At 55.7% G+C, this 17791-nt stretch overlaps 4 protein-coding genes across 4 annotated transcripts; 1 reads left to right on the top strand and 3 right to left on the bottom strand.

The window, feature by feature from the left end:
• Positions 1–627: 627 nt before the first annotated feature.
• On the bottom strand, positions 628–1959 carry INS49_008130 (uncharacterized protein; the record flags this gene model as incomplete). The annotated part of the gene is made up of 1 exon (XM_043168875.1): positions 628–1959. One exon carries the CDS (start codon positions 1957–1959, stop codon positions 628–630), a length of 1332 nt encoding a protein of 443 aa, XP_043026555.1.
• Positions 1960–3478: 1519 nt separating this feature from the next.
• INS49_008129 (uncharacterized protein) lies at positions 3479–5693 on the bottom strand (the record flags this gene model as incomplete). Its single annotated transcript, XM_043168874.1, has 2 exons — positions 3479–5062; positions 5115–5693. The coding sequence occupies 2 exons, from the start codon at positions 5691–5693 to the stop codon at positions 3479–3481; spliced, it is 2163 nt and encodes a 720-aa protein (XP_043026554.1).
• Positions 5694–9174: 3481 nt separating this feature from the next.
• On the bottom strand, positions 9175–12483 carry INS49_008128 (uncharacterized protein; the record flags this gene model as incomplete). The annotated part of the gene is made up of 1 exon (XM_043168873.1): positions 9175–12483. One exon carries the CDS (start codon positions 12481–12483, stop codon positions 9175–9177), a length of 3309 nt encoding a protein of 1102 aa, XP_043026553.1.
• Positions 12484–13476: 993 nt separating this feature from the next.
• On the top strand, positions 13477–15686 carry INS49_008127 (uncharacterized protein; the record flags this gene model as incomplete). Its single annotated transcript, XM_043168872.1, has 3 exons — positions 13477–13962; positions 14145–15590; positions 15651–15686. 3 exons carry the CDS (start codon positions 13477–13479, stop codon positions 15684–15686), a joined length of 1968 nt encoding a protein of 655 aa, XP_043026552.1.
• Positions 15687–17791: the final 2105 nt, after the last annotated feature.

Genomic DNA, 17791 nt, shown 5'->3' with positions numbered 1-17791 from the left:
TAAAGCCTTCGCCTGATGCAGTAATTAGTGGTGCCCCCCGAGGCCCCGTCCCGTTGGCCGGGCAAGTGGCGACAAGGGGCGTATTCCTGTCAGACTGTAGGTAGGGGTGCCTCGAGAGAAGTGCCTGGATCCCTTGGCAGTCAAGCCACACCCTGCCTCCTCCGTGTTCCGGGCGGAGTGGCGACTTTTGTTCCCGGCCCCCAGGCTGCCTCTCCACACCTCTTTGACTACGATGTGGACCATCTCTGGACTGTCTTGTCACAATGCTCTCAATATTCATGTTTACTGTATCTTATCACCTTGATCGCTTGGACTGCAATGAGTGGAACGAGTGTGTGGACGGTGCCTAGAAGACAATCCTTTATTCTTTTATGCCCTTTTTTTGTTGTAATTTTTTCTTTTTCTCCATCCCCGAGCAATAACTGATATTGTACCCGCGTGTTTCACTCCTACCCATAACGCCTTGTATACCTTACCGTAGAAAACGACCGTCGTGTCCAAGTACTGAAGATCGTGAAAATGTCATGATTCGTTTCTGTGTGCGACGAAATACATGCTCTCGGCCTCGTGGCCTCTGACTCCTCTGTTGCCTCCCAATACAGGCTCCCTCCCTGGCTGGACCACTGCCTAGGCAATGTCAACCTTCCGGACCTCGGTCCACCCGCGCTCGACCTTGGGAACAGTGACAACCAGCACGCCGTCCTCCATCTTAGCAACAATGCCCTCAGCATTGACCTCCTCCTTGCTGTCGCCCTTATCCTGGCCCGCTGGCGGGAGGCCCACCTCGCGGGAGAACAGCCCAACGGTCCTCTCCCCGCTAACCAGACCGCTGATGAACTCCTCGTCGCCGGGACGGTGCACTACGCCGCTGACCGACAGCATCGACCGGTCGGCATCCCAGTTGACGCCCACGTCCTCCTTCTTGGCGCCCGGGAGCGCAAAGTGCAGAACCCACCTGTCCGGCTGCTCGAATAGGTCCACTGGCGGTGTGAACGAGTTGTCGTCGGCTTCGTCGCCGGAGCCCTCGCCCGCTCCGCGCGTCCTGTTGTTGTTGGCGCCCTGGGCGCGCTCGAGGAATTCACGCATGCGCTGCGCGAATGGGTGACCCGCTAGTGCGGCAGCCCAGGGACCGAAGTCGAGCGGCGAGCCTGCTCCTGGCCCATCGCGGCCGTGGGGGCCATGTGGTCCATGAGGTGGCGGTGGTGGGGGAGGGGGTTGGTGAGGGTGTCCGTGAGGACCAGGGCCATGCGGACCGGGCCCAAACAGTCCCTGGAGGAAGGGAGGGAAGGGAGATGCAAGGCCGTGAGGACCCTGTGGACCACCGAAGAACCCACCGAAGAATGGAGGCGGAGGGGGACCGTGGTGACGAGAGCCGCGACGGTGGTGATCGTGGTGACCAAAGCCTCCAAAACCTCCACGGCCACGACGACCTCGGTGCCCACAGCCTCGCTGTCGTCGGCCACTAGACTCATCCGGAACCTGCTCGGGCGGGTCGTCTGCAGCAGGCTCATCCCTCGCCATAGTATCGGGGCTGCCCACGTCCATCTCGGCCCTGTCTTTCTCCTTCTCCCTCTGCTCCTTGTCTTTCTCGCCCTCTGCTACAGCAGCAGCGACCTCGTCGTCTGTGATGTACTCAGGAGGGAACGCCTCGTTGTCGGAACCGTCAGGGGTGTGGGCATCCGAAGCGCCGCGGGCGTGTCGCCCACCAGGTCCACCGCGAGGTCCATGTCCTCCGCCTCTGCGTCCGAATCCGGGGCCATGACCGTGGCCATGACGACCGTGGGGACCAGGGCCCCAAGGGTCCTGGTTCCAGTCCTCCCAGCCTCGCGACTGTACCCAGCGCTGCCAGAACTCGGGGCTGTTGAAAGCAGTTTGGCCGGACGGGCCCGGGGGAGCGCGGTCGACGCCAGCGCCAGCATTGTCTTGCATGTTCCAGTTGAAATTTCCTGGCCAAGCCATATTGCCGGTCTTTACCTTTGTGTGTTCAGATGTGATGATATACTGTATTCAACGCTTGTTTGTAACAGTGGAATGATCAAACGATCGAATGTGATGAGAATGATGGTGAATGGTGATGATGATGATAGAAGAGAGCAGGATGGGAACAGGGCCAGTGGTCTGTCACGATTATATACAGATCAATGGGCATGTGAAGTAGCTGTAAGGCAAGATCGAATGCGTAACACAAATACGCACTCCGACGCTCGCCTAGTCCCCACGCCCGACACGCCACCAGTCAACCCCCGGGGCAGGGAGGGACCTTACCTGTCTGCCCACGCAACCAGGCAGACTATGCGAGACTTACTTACACAGGCCGGGAGGCGAATTACCAGCTTCCCCATAGTTCTCGGTTCGAGTGAGACGGTCGAACCATGCGCCGCGCCACAGGCAGTCCGGGATGGGATGTGTGACACACTTCCCGCCCTAGCCTCCCCAATCACAGGCGGCCAGGCCTACGTAACGCCCTGCACACCCCAAGGCATTTCGATCGTCTCAGAACGCCGCAGAATAAACAAGAATAAGAGACTGGCATGACTGGGACTGGCAGCTTCTGGAAAGTGCAGGAAGAACCGCACTGCTTGCCCTCGCCACGCGTACCCCTGGGGACGCGTGGCCGGGGGCCGAGGAGTCATACAGCAAGCACATGTGCGTCTTGCCTTTTAAAGTCCTGAAGCGGTGGGAAGTGGACGTTGGAGGCAGCCGGGAGCTTGTCAGGGCGGGTGGGGTTTGCGCCACAACTGGCCAGCATTGCCCGTCGGCGGACACGGCTCGGCTCCGACTACCTAGGTATGAGTCCGAGACAGTTTGCGTGCGCCACACTGGCCCGCCCGTTACGCATGCTCGGTGATAGATACCAACCGACGACCGGTCGCATTATCACTACACGGGGCATTGATTGCACCGCTTCATGTCTGAAGCTTAGTTGACAAGGTTGCAACGAGAAAGGTGTCAATCTTGCATGTACATCACATATATCACACATTATCTGTGAGCAGGGGGGCTCACTCGGACGGGACACCGGTTCAGCAAAACCATCTAACAATTGCAGGAGAATGCCCATGTTCCGTTATTAAGGTCAATATGGCTTATTGTGTTTTTTCTTCTGGCTTGTCTTTGGACATGGCCATTGTCAGGGCATTCGACTCGATATTTGAACTGCAAGACGAGATTATCACGGGGTATATAGTGTGCCCCGAAGCCGCAATCGTTCAGTGCTCGCTTCAGCAAGCAGGCCGCCAGTCAGCCTTCCCGAACCCCAACGCACCCGATTGTAAATGCTAGACCTAGATCACCTCCTCTGGTCCTTCCATGGGAAATGTGACGCATCGTTCCTTGATGTATTTGTGACCACAACTCAGCACGAGAGCCTCCCAGCAGTAGCAACAGGCCACACGCAAGTGAGCACCAAGCCCATGGATACCGTGGACCTTCTATGCCCGCCTCGAAACGCCAGGACATTACAAACTCGGTCGCCACATTAAGACGCGATCGTGCCTTCCTTCTCCTTCTCCTTCTCCTTCTCCTTCTCCTTCTCCTTCTCCTTCTCCTTCTCCTTCTGTAATTTTTTCTCCGCCAGCTCGGCTCGTTTGTTTGCCGCTTCCACTTCCTGCTTCAGCTGCTTGATATAGTCGATGGCTAGTTCGACGGTGCTCGCCTTGCTGTTCGGGCCCCCGCCGTTTTTAGAGTCTTTCTTGTCACCGCTTTCTGCTCCGCTGTCCTTGCCTTCAGGGACGACCCCATTCGGCAACAACGTCGCAATTTCTTGCAGCGCCGAATTGATTCGGTTCCGCCTGCCTTGCTCAGCAATCTTGTGTGATGTCCGCTTCGAAGTCAGGTTGGTGGACAGCTCGCTTGGGTATGACACTCCAGGCACCATATTGCCCTCCAGGATGTTTTGGTAATTTGATTTGGATGCCAAGAGCTGCGACGCCGAGTCCTCTGCTCTTAGTCCTCCAGGCAGTAGTGGCTTGATGCTGGGTGAAATCCTTGGCCGCAGTGCAGGGGACACGTGGGATGAGCTGATGCTGGCCCTCTTTTTCCCACTGCGCGGTGCAAGCTGCGGTGTTTTCCTCGGATTCGGCGTCGTCGCAGAAGATCCCGGCGTGAGCTGAGGGCTCTGGCTTGCCGAGGCTGCTGCGCCTGGCTTAGCGAAAACCGGCGAAGGCAAGGGTTGGAAGGACGAGGCCGTTCCCGAGGGCGTCTCTGCGGCCGGCGGGCGTATCCGTGGCGACTGCGTGGTCAGGGGTGCCAGGTTCGGCTTCTTGAACGTACTTGAGCTCACCGACTCTGGTAGCTCGAAATTCTCGATGTTCTCCGACGCCATAGGATCGGAGCCGGCCGAAGTGTTCGACTTGTTGGCATTACTTGGGGACGGTAACCTCATCAAAGAGGCTGGCGTAGCAGGTGAGGGCTTGCCTGTGGGCTGTGGAACTGCGGTCGGGGCCATAGTTGGAGTCGCATTACTTTGTGGCTGTAAGCACGGGGAGGGCTTCGCCGATTTCGTCTTGGGCAAAGGTGGAGGAGGCATCTCCGACAGTGCCTCTGGGGAGACAGAATCATTTTCCGAATCAGTGATTCCTGTGGTGGATGAGTTTGAGGCGAATCCGCTTGGCTCCGTCTGTCGCGTCTTCTTCGAGGGTCGTGCCTGTGGCTCCGCAGGCTTGTCGGCCTGTTCAGTCAGCTCACTCAAGGTCTGGGCGTTCATCAGTGGCGTCGCCCCAGTCTTCTTCCGTTGCGGTTTCGTGATGGGTGATTTCCCAACGCTCGCTCTGGCCCTTGTCTTCGCAGCGTTGGTCTTCCTCCCCTTCTTCGCCAAATCATTGGAGACCGGCCCAGTCGATGGAGGCTGGTTTCCTTCCAAATCCATCCCCTCAGGAGAGCTCGTGGTGGTGGCAGTGGTAGACAGACCACGTTCGAACATGGCCATGGGGTCAGACTGAGCATGCAATGCTGGCGACGTGAGTGGACTGAAATACGCGTTGGGAACGGTGAATGCCTGGTCCATGGGAAATTGGCTCTCAAGAGGTGTGACTGCCGGAGATACCAAAGGAGTAAATGACATCTGGAGAGTGGTCAGCAAAGCGCAGAAGGAAAAGAGGTCAAGTGACACGCACGTCTTGCTGTTGCTGCTCCTTCATCCTCTGGAAACGCTCGAACATATCCTGATGCTGATGCTGCTGAGCGGCCCGGTCTGGCTGTGCAGTGTAGAACTGATGATTGCCAGCCTGTATCTCAAGGCTTTGCGGAGTGGGCGGGACCATGCGGCTCTGCTGTTGGGCAAAGAAGGCGGCCTGCTGCTCCTCCAACTGCCTCTGTTGCTGTTGCAATTTTTGCTGTTGCAAGAATTGAATCTGTGCGTCAATGTCCGAGATGGCGTTCACAGACGTGGCCGCGGACATCATGTTCGAGGGTATCGTGGGGTTCGAAGGGGCGGTCGTCATGGGATGCATTTGGTTGTGCATGGCTGTCGACAGGAGAACCGACCCATCGGTTCCACTCATGGGCGTGTCGAGTGTCTCACGGTGTGCGACTTGCATCATGCTTCCCCCATTCGGATTCTGGAAGTCACCGAAGTCGAACTGCAAGCCCTCAGAAAGACTGTCCATGCTGTTCATATTGAGAAACTGCTGGAAGTCATCTTCGGCGCCGGGATGCATGGGGTGGCCTTGGTCGTTCCATCCTGCGGACTCCATCATGATCACAGGTTTGCTAAGTCCCAGAGCCTAGACAATTGGCGCCCAGGTGGTGACAGGCCCTCGAATGAGTCTTGTGTAGGACGACAGTCAGTAGGAAAATATCTCACAGCCTGTTGCGCCGATGGCGTGCGGAATCCTCCTGCGCTCAGGGTCTGGGCTTGGCTGTCGTCGCTGGTGGAGAAAGCCGGGGCGGCGCAAGAGGGGCGGCGCAAGAGGGGCGCCAGGTTTGCGCTGCGCAGCTGCGACGAAACAGGAGACAAGAGAAGAGAGGACACGACAGGGCCAGAGGGCGGGATAATGTCGACGCAGTCACCCAGCACGCCGTGCGTCGCCACGAGCAACGCCTCGAGGCGCGAGGGAGACGGTGAGTCGGTCGAATTGTCGCAAAGCCTTGAGCGTGGGGGACCTGGGCTGCGCTGAGGGTCGGTGTTGCTGGGCGGACCGAGGGTCTGATTGGTGGTGCAGTCTCAAGGTTGCGTAACTCAAAGGCTATCTCATTGGGCCAGGTGACGGGTGTAAGTCTTATCGATTCGACTCGACGCGGATCAGACCTCGGGGCGCTGAATTGTCGCCGCCAACTTTGGGAGTGTTGGGGAGAATTGTTGTCGCGCAGAGGTAAGCCCGCTGGCAGGCAGGCAGGCTGGCTGGTTGAGGGCGAGGATGAAGTGAGTGCGAGAGCAAAAAAGTTGTCCGCGGAGGATCGTCGGGAGAAGACGGCGGGGACAAGTGAGGAGCCTGGGAAGATTTGGCGCAAGAACGGAAGGCGGTTGCTTGTTCTGGTGCCGCAGTGGTGCGGGTACGGCTCTAGGAGCAGGGAGCAAGGTGCATGTGCGATGGCGGATCTTGGGTCGACCTGTCAAGGGTCTCTCGCTCGAGGGTGGGGGCTGCACGGGGTACTGCCTAAGTGTGGTAGCAGGTACTCCGTACCGTGCCTATGCACAGCCAGCTGCCCAGGCCTACAGCATCGCCATCTGAGAACCATCTGGGCACAATCTGGGCACCTTCTTGACATCGAACGTACTAGACTACACGTTTGGTACCTACCTGCCCAAGTATCTAACAGCACCCAGGCCCTGGCCGTCACGAGCTGCTGCAAGGTGGGAGGGTGGGGGGTGGGGGACGGTCAAAGGCGCCCGCTAGCGACAGTTAAAGTCCTGCAGAGCACCCGCTGATAGGCGACCGTCTGGAGGCTTGTTGCCAAAAACCCCAGCCATGACCTCGACGATGTCCATCCCTGATTCAGCTGATGACCTCGCTGCTCTGCCTCCACACTCAAACTCCCACGGAGCAATTCCCTAAGCTGGTCCCCTCGTTGCACACCATACGAGATCGGCAGTGGCTTTGCCTGCTGTTTCTCCCAGTTCCCAGCTTCATGCATACCGAGTGTGATGTACTGCCTCGCCTGCACGGCAGGAAGTGGTTTGCTGGTCGTCTGTTAGTTTTAATCACATGTTTTTGGTAAAATCATCGTGGCATTGATTTGGATCGTGTCGAGTGGAATTGGTCGAATTTATCCGCACAAAACTTTGAGCTCTTCCAGTATGGACACATTCTTTGGCGCCAGGACCATCCTTGACTAGAACACAACTCTAGCAGCCGGTGCGCCGTGCCCAGTGCCAATCCTTGCATGGAATACCCCGACATCCGAGGTCGTTCCGAGTCGAGTTTTCATCTCGCACGCGAACTTGTCGTCAAGGATGAAGCCAGTGGAAATGACTGGCAGCCGGCCCAGCAGCCTGGAATGCTCCCTGACAGTGATCCAGACCGTCACCGCCAACGGACAAATCAAGCATCAGCTTCTCCGGGGGTATACACAACAGGAGACTACCCTAGAAAGTCGCGATGAGGGGTTGCCAAGAACCCGCGGCAGCCATTACGAACTTCAGGCGCGGCATGAAGAGTATGCGGCCTGCTGCCTCCTCGAGTCACGACAACAAAACCATGACGGAACTGCCCCTTCAAACCAAGACTGCAGCGCACATCAGCGCCAGACTCAGGAGCGCAGTGCCATGCTCGTCATGGTGCACACCCGGTCCCAAATTTACACCTGGCCCAGCTAGACCACTGTGGCTCGGTTAGCAGACCGAGACTTTAAGCCGGCGCGGCATGCAGACCGATGCCTTGACATGACGAAACCCCCACGACTGACGGCCGTCTGTGGGGGGCTCAGAAGCTTTCTGGACCTGCAGACCACATTGTCAGGCTGGTTGGCCATTTGGTGAACCCACCTTCTTTATTTCCAGCTTACATGACGAGAGCCTCACCTGACCCAACCACTGACAACAGCAAGCAAGCCATCGTCTGTCGACATCACACGGGGCACTTCCCAACCTTGGTCCTGATCTGCTAGCACTTCTGTCCGCAGGGTGATCAGGCTATATGGAAGAGAACGGATAGTACACAGATATCTCTTCAATAATATTCCCCTAGCTGATCAGAGCATAACACCCACACCCCATTTCCAAACCCACACATGATTTATGTATCAATATTTACTAGGCTTGGGCATATGAATCAGGTGTAGGTATGTTAGTTATAGGTATATTGATTATGGGTGTGTGGGTGTGTGGGTTATGGGTGTATTGGTGCGTTAGGTGTAGGTGTGTTCGGTGTAGGTGTTGGGTCTGGGTATACTAGGGGTGTAATGTATCTGTATCCGATCAGTTTCGTTCTGTGCGAATATCCGTTCTCATATGGAATAGTGACAGCTGTCCCAGCACAACATTGCTATGGAAGCGAGACGGCGAGGCCATTTCATGGCCGAGGGGCTGTCAAGCCATGCCATACATCGGTCAGGCTTCGAACACTTGCGACCCATCAACCGCGATTATCCGTCGGCTTCAAGGACGCCGACAAAGTCTTCCTGCCACCCAGCCACCACTCGCGCCGGCTTGAAGTCGTAAAACTACCGGTGTGCCGCAGACTGTCTCTCGCGCTAGAGAAGACAGTGCCGGTAGCCGATGCAGAATCGACCCGGGCCTTGTACCGACTTTCAGGCTATATGGTCTGGGAGCATGAACATGTCAACCCCTCTAGAACGTAAGCGCGCCGCCGGGCCCAAACAATCGTGGCGGGCTAGTCCTGCGGTGAGAGAGGCCGCCTTGCCGCGATACGCACATAATTTGAGCCCGATCTGGCGCGGACGCCTGTAGCAGCAGTAGTCCTGCCCGTGAGACTAATAAGACAGTTGAGAAAGGAGTCTGTAGCAAAGGCAGGTAGACATCCCTTGGTAGGATGAAGAACATGGCAAGCACCCAAGATTCGAAGTGTATAACTTGTGATCCTTGGAAATGCAGTAATACCACGTATTCACCCGAAAACTAGAGCTTAGAACATGACTCCCAAGATCACATCTAAATCACTGAAGCTGTTCAAGTCGATCTGCTAGGACACATCTCTTGTTAAGTGCGAGATTCTATTGCTACCTAGACAGCAAAAAAAGGTGGATCGGCCGAGCTATTAATACACAATCGGCTTGCTATTCACTCTCTGTCTCACTGTCTTGGATGGCCCGTCGCCTTCTCTTGTGCGCAGCTGGTCTGATCCGAACATCGCCGTCTTCTCCATCAGAGTCCGATAGTAGCAATCGTCTGCTCTTCGGCTTTGTTGTCTTCGATCCACCCATCTGGCTCATGCTCGGCATGTCCTCCTCGCTGCCCTGGCTTTGCGTTGTTGTCAAAGCATCATACGTCTTTTTGCCCCTTGGCTCCGAGGTCTGTGAGGGGAGAAGCGGCGATGTAGCCGTGGGTGACGTCGACGCGCCTCTCACACTCGAAATGGGATCATCGTCGCCAACAACGAAGTCTAGCAAGTCAGAACCGTCATCTGAGTCGTCTCTTTCATACAGTTGGCTGGTCCTGGTGCAATCATCTCCGAAATCTTCAACAAAGTCAATGCTTTCTTGCGGCTTGCCCGTTCGACGGCTCTTTGGCTTGAACCTCGATTTTGATATCTCTGGCACCGCTTCAAATCCACCCTTTTCAATGTCATCGTCGGCGAAGGGGTCGCTGTCGAAGTCGTCCTCTGCATCACGGTCGACAAGCGCTGTGCCCTTAGATCGCTGCTGCGGTGCACCATTGACCTTGGGGCCACACTTTCTCCGCTTTGGAAGTGACGGCTTTCTCGAACCTGAAGGAGACAAGGTCCTCTTGTACGATGAAGACCCAGTTGCTTCAGAATGCACATCTTCGCCATCGGAATCATCTGCGAAACCTGGAACAGAAAGCTCCAAGTAACGTGATTGATCAGTCTCACCGTAAGGCTGATGGTACAAGTCCAGAGACGACTGCGAGTTGGCTAGCCTCTTGAAAAGCCTCACACAGCGCCTCGTATGTCTTCCATGCTGAAGCCTGACATTCGGGCCAAGTTTTCGCTGTGCCTTTGGATGTCCAGTCAAATCGGGTCCCATGATATCCTCCTGCGATGCATGCTTGGATGGCAGGTTACGGTAAGTATCGTCTAGTTCATCCATTTGAAGGGGGTCTAGAAGTACCGCGTCAAGACGAGGCACCTCCGCCAGCGCATCGATTTCGAGTGGCTGTTGAGCCCGAGACTTCGTGCTAGGCGCATTGCGTCCAAAGTTCGAGGCCTTCACAAACCCCGTGATCACCCCGTCAGGCATGTGGAACTTTTTCTGCGTCGCCTTTTTGCGTGGTGCGGAGGCTTTCTTCGGTTCTGGCAGCGTCTTGTTCTGAGTGTTCTCGATCGGTATTTCAACCAAGCGCATGTCCACTTCTGGCTTGATGTCTCTTGGGATGATCCTCGAAGATAGGTCGTTTCGAAAATTGAAGCGAGTGCCTTCGCAGATGAACCTCTGCATCTTTTCATAGTTGTCCTTCGCTTTCCTGAATTGTTCTTCCTCCCTGCCTTTCATCAAAAGCAATGTGATGTTTCCAGCACGTTTTCTGCCAGTCCGTCCCATGCGTTGCAGCATACGTATTGGTGACGCTGAAGCATCGTAGCAGACAATCAGGTCGACCTGACCGATGTCCAGGCCCTCCTCTCCAATCGAGGTCGCGACGAGGACATTGAACTGTCCGGTTCTGAACTTTTCGATCGTCTCTATTTGCTGTTTTTGTTTCATTCCTTCACTTCGCTTCGAATCTGCTTGGCCGACGAATATGGAGGCTTTGATCATAGGCTGGTGCTTGTTCAGCGTGCGAACGATTTCCTCGGCGCTGTCCCTGTACTCGCTGAAAACGATGGCTTTGGTGTTGGACTCCTGGCCTGCGTCCATGAAATGGTTTAACAGATTCTCGCATAGGTATGAAAGCTTTGGGTGGCCTACGAAACCATCAATCCTCTGCCACTTGTCGATTGTATCCATCATCTCCTGGAAATTGGCATCCTCAAGGATTTGTCGTTTGTACTTGGAACCTTTTGCTCCTTTCTCTTCGGTCTCCGACCTGAAGTCCAGCATTTTGTGATAGAATGGCGCAATTCCATGGAAGTTCAGCAGCTTTGTGGCATGCGCCAGACTCTGCAAAATGGTGAATACGCTCATCATCATGAACTTTGTGCCTGGGTTTGCGTGCTTTCCAGCTCCGAGACCCCACTGTCTGGCCGATTCCCGAAGCCCCATCACGGTCATCGACATCGGATCTCGCGCCACCCACTTGTTGGCCTGAGCGAGTTTGTTGCACAGGGGTTTTAGTGTTTTAGAGAAGAGGTCTTGCACTTGCAGCATTTCATCCGATGGCTCCAGCACGACCTGGTCCACTTCGCGAGAATGAACGTACTGGCGGATATCGATCGATTCCTCCATCCGAATCTCAACAGTTGAAATTCCCAGGCTGTCGATGACCGCCTGCACGCCTTCGACTGTGGAGCCTGGTGTGGCTGTCAGGGCGAGGATTCTAAAGCTGGGATTGAACCTCCGAATGAATTCAACGACCTTCACGTAGGCGTAGTCACCTGTTGCGCGATGCGCTTCGTCAATAACGAGGAGCACCACTGCCTTCGGATCAGCATATCCCTTGGACAGATCGTTCTGCAGAGTTTGTGGTGTCATGAAGAACAATCTCCTCTTGTCCCACTCGCCCTCGCGTAGAGCTGGTGAAATCTCGCCGGTCAAGAGTGTTGCTTGTGATCGAGGGATTCCGGCCACATTCATGCAAGCTTCAACCTGTTGTGCAGCAAGGGGCTTGGTTGGTGCCACGAAAATTATCTTGGCGGTCTTTGTCCAGCGATAGTAATTGAGCATGATGGTGGCCGCGATGAACGTTTTGCCTAGACCTGTGGGTAGAGCCACAAGGGTGTTGTTGAACAAGCCTTTTTTGACGATGCTGAATTGGTAATCCCGTGTTGGGCCCAAGTTGGTGGGATAGATCCAAGTCTGGAGAGCATTATGATCCAGAACGTGGTGAGTCGGGGCTTCCGGCGGCAGGTCAACTCGGTACACTCTCCTAGACTGGACCTGCGACGGGGGCGCCTCAATTTCTCTGACTGCGTCTCCCCAGAGGTTGGTCTGACGGTAAGTCTGGGACGTGTTGGCTTTCTGACCCTGGGTCGGCTTTGTTGGGCGAGACGAGGCGTGATGGGACACAGCTGCCCTAGAATGTACAGGCGAGCTCTCGAACGCACCAGAGGGGAAATCATCTAGACCCTCCAAATCGATGACCGCATCCGTGTTGCCGCCCGGCGCCCTGGACGGGGCCTTCGGCGCATTGTTCCTGCTCCCTGAGCTTAAGTTGACTGTGGGTTTATTTCCAGAAGCTTGGGTGAGGGCATTCGCGAGATCCTCGTCGGCAATGTCATCGTCAAAGTCGTCAAAGTCGTCGGAGTCCATCCTGGCTCGCAGTCCTGCCACTGGCTCGCAGTCATCCAGAGATGATCCCAGTGGTTGAGGGGCAGATGGTGGTTCCAGGTGTCAATACCAGATTGCATCAAATTCGGAGGCAACAATGATGGTTGGGACGGTTGACCTCGCGTCGCATGTCGCTCATCACAACTTCAACTCGCCATGATGCACAATCAGTAGAGCGATGGGATGAAGTCGATTGAACCATGCTGCAGAGCCGGCCACGCGACGCGTATCCCTGTTGGCCGAGTCACCGACGGCTGGCTCGAGGCGGCAAGCACGACTCTCACACCAAGTCACGGCCTACCTGCTAGCTACAATGGTTAGACTACCTGGCTCTAGCTTCGAGGTTGGTAGTACCTGGTTCTCAGCAGGGTAGCTTCCAGCAGGGGCTGGCAGCTCCCGAAGGGCCCTGACCACCTAGGATCTAACTTACCTGCCGCTTGCAGGCACCAGCAGTCAAGCTGACTCATCGGTGCCGCCCCGGCAAGGTCCCACCTGGGCAGCCTGATCGTCAGAGGCAGGTGCAGAAGTGGGTCCATCAACTGTCACTTGTAGCCTGCCGCAAACGATCAGTTTTCCTCCTTCCTCTTCCCAACCAGCTTCACTTCTATTGACCGAAACACGCCTCTGTTGCTCACTTCACCCGACAATAGGGAAACTGCGCATTTGCCAGTCCTAGGTGGATGGCCCCATTGTCTTTTATTCTACTTCCATTCTACGAGCCCCACCAAATAACAGACATCTGCGAACTGGTCACTCTGCTGAGTCCCATAAAGGCCCGAGGACCCCACGACGGTCCTAGCCTCCAGCCGCCTTTCTTTGACCAGCCTCACTCGTTCAGCTCTTTTTCGGTTGCGAACACGATCTCTTGCGACAGTCTTGTCAGTTCAACACCAACTCGAAGAAGATCCTCGCGCGACCAACCTTTTGCGTCTTTTGCGCATCGCACAACCCATCTCACATCTCGCCGCCGCCGCCATGCCACCACCAAACGGCCCTCGAGGCGGAAACGCCAACTCTACCCGACAGACTCGATCCTCCACTGCCACAAATCGCACGCCTCGAGGCGGCATTGCGCGGCGCGGCCGTGGTGCGCGAGGTGATCGCGATGGAGACGTCGATATGGACATCTCCGCTGGCAGCAAGCCCAGCAGATCTGGCGGCGGAATCAACAAGTCCTCCAACTCAACGCGCCGCGGTAATACCAGATCCTCCGCACCCCAGAATTCCAATACAAGACTCCAGCAGAACGTTGCCAAACACCTGGGTGGGGACACATCGCGCATCCCCAACGCGCCCAGCGCGGCCAAGATAGCAGCAAACAACACAACACTCATAGTGACGGGGCACAAGTCGAGCAAGGCTAGTTCCAATACCGACGGAGGAGTCAAGAGTCTGTTGCAGTTCCTGGAGAGAAAGGCGTCACAATTGAAGGGCTCTGGTCGTCCTGTTACGATTAAGAAGGTATGTCAAGGTATCCCAACAGGGGTACGGGGGGTAAAGAAGCGTCGCCTAAGGTCCATTCTCGTCATTCTGCCTTGACGATCGCAGAACGAGCAGACAATCGCATCCGCCTATCGCCGCTCCTACCTCTCCCGTGATCCCCAGCCATCATCAAGGTTTCCTACCTTGCTAACATCCAGCAGTCGCTTGCCAAGGGTGACTCCGTCTACATACTGGCCAGCAACCAAGATGCCGAGGAGATTACCAAACTCAACAAGTTTAACTTTGCCGGAGCTGCCCTGTCCATAACTAAGAGCGAGGAAGGCTGGCCACGAACGGATCAGACAGATGCTCCGAACTTGTCGAACAAGGCACAACAGGACAAGATGATTCTACAGACTGTCTTGGAACGACGATACGACACCAGCACGAAACTCCTCAACCTGTCGGCTCTGGGCCAAGACCCGGTTCTCACCGAGATGGGCCTGTTCCAAGCAAAGAACACGGCCGAGAAGACCTTCAAGGTGCTTATGGTCATCTGCCAGGAATTGTTCAAGACTCCGGAAGCGAAGCGCCAGGCGATTGAAAGCGTGTCTCTTGCCGGCAACAATCTCGACTACGTTGGTCTGGTCTTTGACCTTGCCGAGACCTTCCCTGATCTCCTGCATCTTGATCTCAGCAACAATCACTTTTCTTCACTGAAGCAACTCAACAAGTGGCGCGGTCGCTTCAAGCATCTTCAAACCCTGCTTCTGAACAACAACCCTGTTATCCAGGCCGAACCGAACCACGCCACCGAAGTGATGGAATGGTTTCCGAAGCTGCAGGTACTGAGTAATGTGGTGGTCAGAACCCCTGAAGCCATCGCCGCGGAGGAAGCAAAGGCCAAACCGAACCCAATCCCACAGCGAGGCACCGACTTTCGCGATGTTGCCGGGCTTGGAGAACGGTTCATTCGCGAGTTTTTCCCGATGTACGACACGAACCGGGACAGTTTGTTGTCAACCTTTTATGACGAGCACAGTACTTTCACGCTGGCTGTCGACATGGGTGGTCCACGGGACACCAACACTCCTGTGCTCCCGTGGCAACCTTACCTGTCGTTCTCGCGCAACCATCAGCGGATTACGACAGAGGCAGGTCGATTCCAACGCTACATGAAGGGCGTTCACATTCAGGAAATCTGGAAGAAACTACCAGCAACAAATCATCCAGACCTAGCAACAAACCTGGACAAATACATCATTGACTGCCACCCCATGAAAGGTCTGCATGATCCTGTCAACCACAAAGTTGAAGGAGAAGATGGAATGATCATCACCATGCACGGAGAATTCGACGAGCTTGAGGCATCGAGTGGGAATACAGGCAAACGCAGCTTCTCGCGCACCTTTGTGATCGGTCCCGGCTTGCCCGGCCGAAATCCCATACGCGTGAACAGCGACATGCTGTCGATAACACCTTGGAGTCCGGTTCCATCAGTCACCGTATCCGTGACTGCCCCGGGCCCATCTCCCGAGGATCAACAACAATTGATGGTGCTCGAGCTGTCAAAGCGCACACAAATGACTCCCGAGTTCTCAAAGATGTGCCTTGAGACAGCCGAATGGAATTTCGACCGAGCGCTGATAGTCTTTGAGGAAAAGAGGGTGAGTACAATTACTTGGTGATCATAACTCTCTTTAAGGCGGCAACTAACATACTCATAGGCGGTCCTTCCACCCAACGCCTTTATCTCAGCATGAGCCGGCCCGTGGCATCGTGGATACTCTAAGCTGCTCCGGGCAAAGTTTCTGTCTGTATGAGAGTGCTTGTTATTCACGGCAACACCGAATCGAGACTCGCCAAGGATTCGCCATTCGAGCGTAGCACAAGCTGCAGGGACAACAGGGACACTTGGATGAGATGAGCCGAGAGCAGTCTGAAGTTAGCTCATGGAAAATAGGGCATGAATCAGTTGGCTGCGGCAATCAGCGAAGGCTGGAAGGCGTCATTTGTTATTTTGCAGCGCACCGCACTTCAAGCGTTGCGAGAAGAATATTGAAAGAGGACGACAACGACAATGTCCAGGTGGATCTGGGAGGCTTCCGAAGATCAACATGATGGACACACATGGCCGATAGATTGACGTGAGGAGGGACCAGGACCAAAGTCTCGGCAGCAGCCATGGTTCCATGAGCCAGAATAATGGAATTCTAAGGGGGGCAAGCCTCCAAAACACATATTTGTCTCCCCAGCTTGCAAGTGAAATGAACGTGTTTTCAATTTTTGATGACGGGTGAGCGAATGGCCCAATGGCGAGGACGAACGCGAGAGCGCCGCAATATCACAAGCCGCGCGCGTTCCACCGCGGGGGTCGCGCGCAGCACATGGTCCCATGTGTGTAGCTGCGGCGGTGGGGGTATTTGAGAAAAGACGGTCACAGTATGCCGTGTTCGCAAGACTGGGCGCTTAACGCTCTGCATGGCTGGTTTACTGGGTATGTAGACTAATGACTGGATGACCGCAGGAAGACAAGATCTCGGGCCGCGGCCGCTGACATGCACTTGCTCATCTTGCATGGGAGCGGCCGGGCGGGCTGGCGCGCGACCAGGCCACACGCATGGCACAGATGGCTTGTTCGACAGGATTGTTTCCTACTCTGAGACTGTTTCTTCTACTAAACTAGGCCCTCGGAGGTTTTGGGAAGAGAGGGAGGGAGGGGAGACGGTTGGCGGGCGATCGCCCGCTGGGCAAGCACATGCAGGCCATGTGGTTCCTCTCCAACCGCCCGGCCGAACAGCTCGGAGCAAGGCATGAAAGAAGAGTGCAGGACTGGTGTCTACAGGGGTTCTGTTCTGGGTGGGTGATCGTCGCTGGCCGGTGGCTGACCTTGCTTGTTTTGTTCCACACGTTTCCCATGATGCAACAACTGCTTTGCGCATCAAGTAATGCCACGGCCTCCCCCACCGCTGCGATACCACCTCAGGTCAGGGCCCGGATTGGGCAGGGAGTGCGTGCTGATCGCTGCGTCTTTCCTCGAATGGCAATACGCCTGCTTGTCCTGGACTGCCGGGTTACTCATCACAGGGGTGGGTCCGGGGTTTGTCTTCTTCGACAACGAAAAGCCGGGCGCTTCAGCAGCGAGCGAGTGACCGCCCAGTCCGCCCCAGAAAATGCCCACGTGCGGAACGAGGTCGCGCGAGCTGCGCGAGCTGCATGCTGATGAATGCAAGTACCTGCGTAGTAAGTTGATCAGCGCCAGGTGCGCCAGTCCGGGCATAGCTTGTGCCTGGGCGGCTCTCTCGGATGGATTGAAATAGATCGCGTGGAAGGACAGCGGCGACAGGCTAGTGCAGGCCTGCCTAGGCCGTTTCTCGAGGACCAGGTGTGGCTGCGGCTGATCAACTGCTGTGACGGGGAAGACAAGCCTGGGCCAAAACTATCAGGCTTGGCAAAGAAGCTCAGCGCTTCACAGGTTTTGTCTCTGGGGGCCAGCAGCCACGCCATCGGTCGGCGGCGTCGACGGGACGGACTGAGAGTAACAAGTGACTGTATGAATAATATCCCTAGAGTTTTCCAGGGAGGTCCTGGAGCCAGAGTCCGAAGGGTCCTCTCGAATTGATTGTGTGCTGTACCAAGAGTGATGTTCGCTGTCATCGTATATTGGCATACGCAATGGCAAATGCAACGCTCTGGAGAGCCAGGGCTCGGTACTTGTTCCTCGCAACGCCGAGACGACGGCTTCGGACCATGGCGGTAAGAAATAGAGATCAAAAGCATTTAGTGCGCCAAAGCAAGCCTCAATGTCCGAAGTTCCTGCAGAGCTTGAGCTCTCAATATACATCAACAGGGAGATTCGCACCTGCAA

The sequence above is a fragment of the Diaporthe citri genome (genome assembly GCF_014595645.1).
Source record: "Diaporthe citri strain NFHF-8-4 chromosome Unknown scaffold_3, whole genome shotgun sequence".
NCBI lineage: Eukaryota > Fungi > Ascomycota > Sordariomycetes > Diaporthales > Diaporthaceae > Diaporthe > Diaporthe citri.
This window is presented reverse-complemented; position numbering and strand designations above follow the sequence as displayed.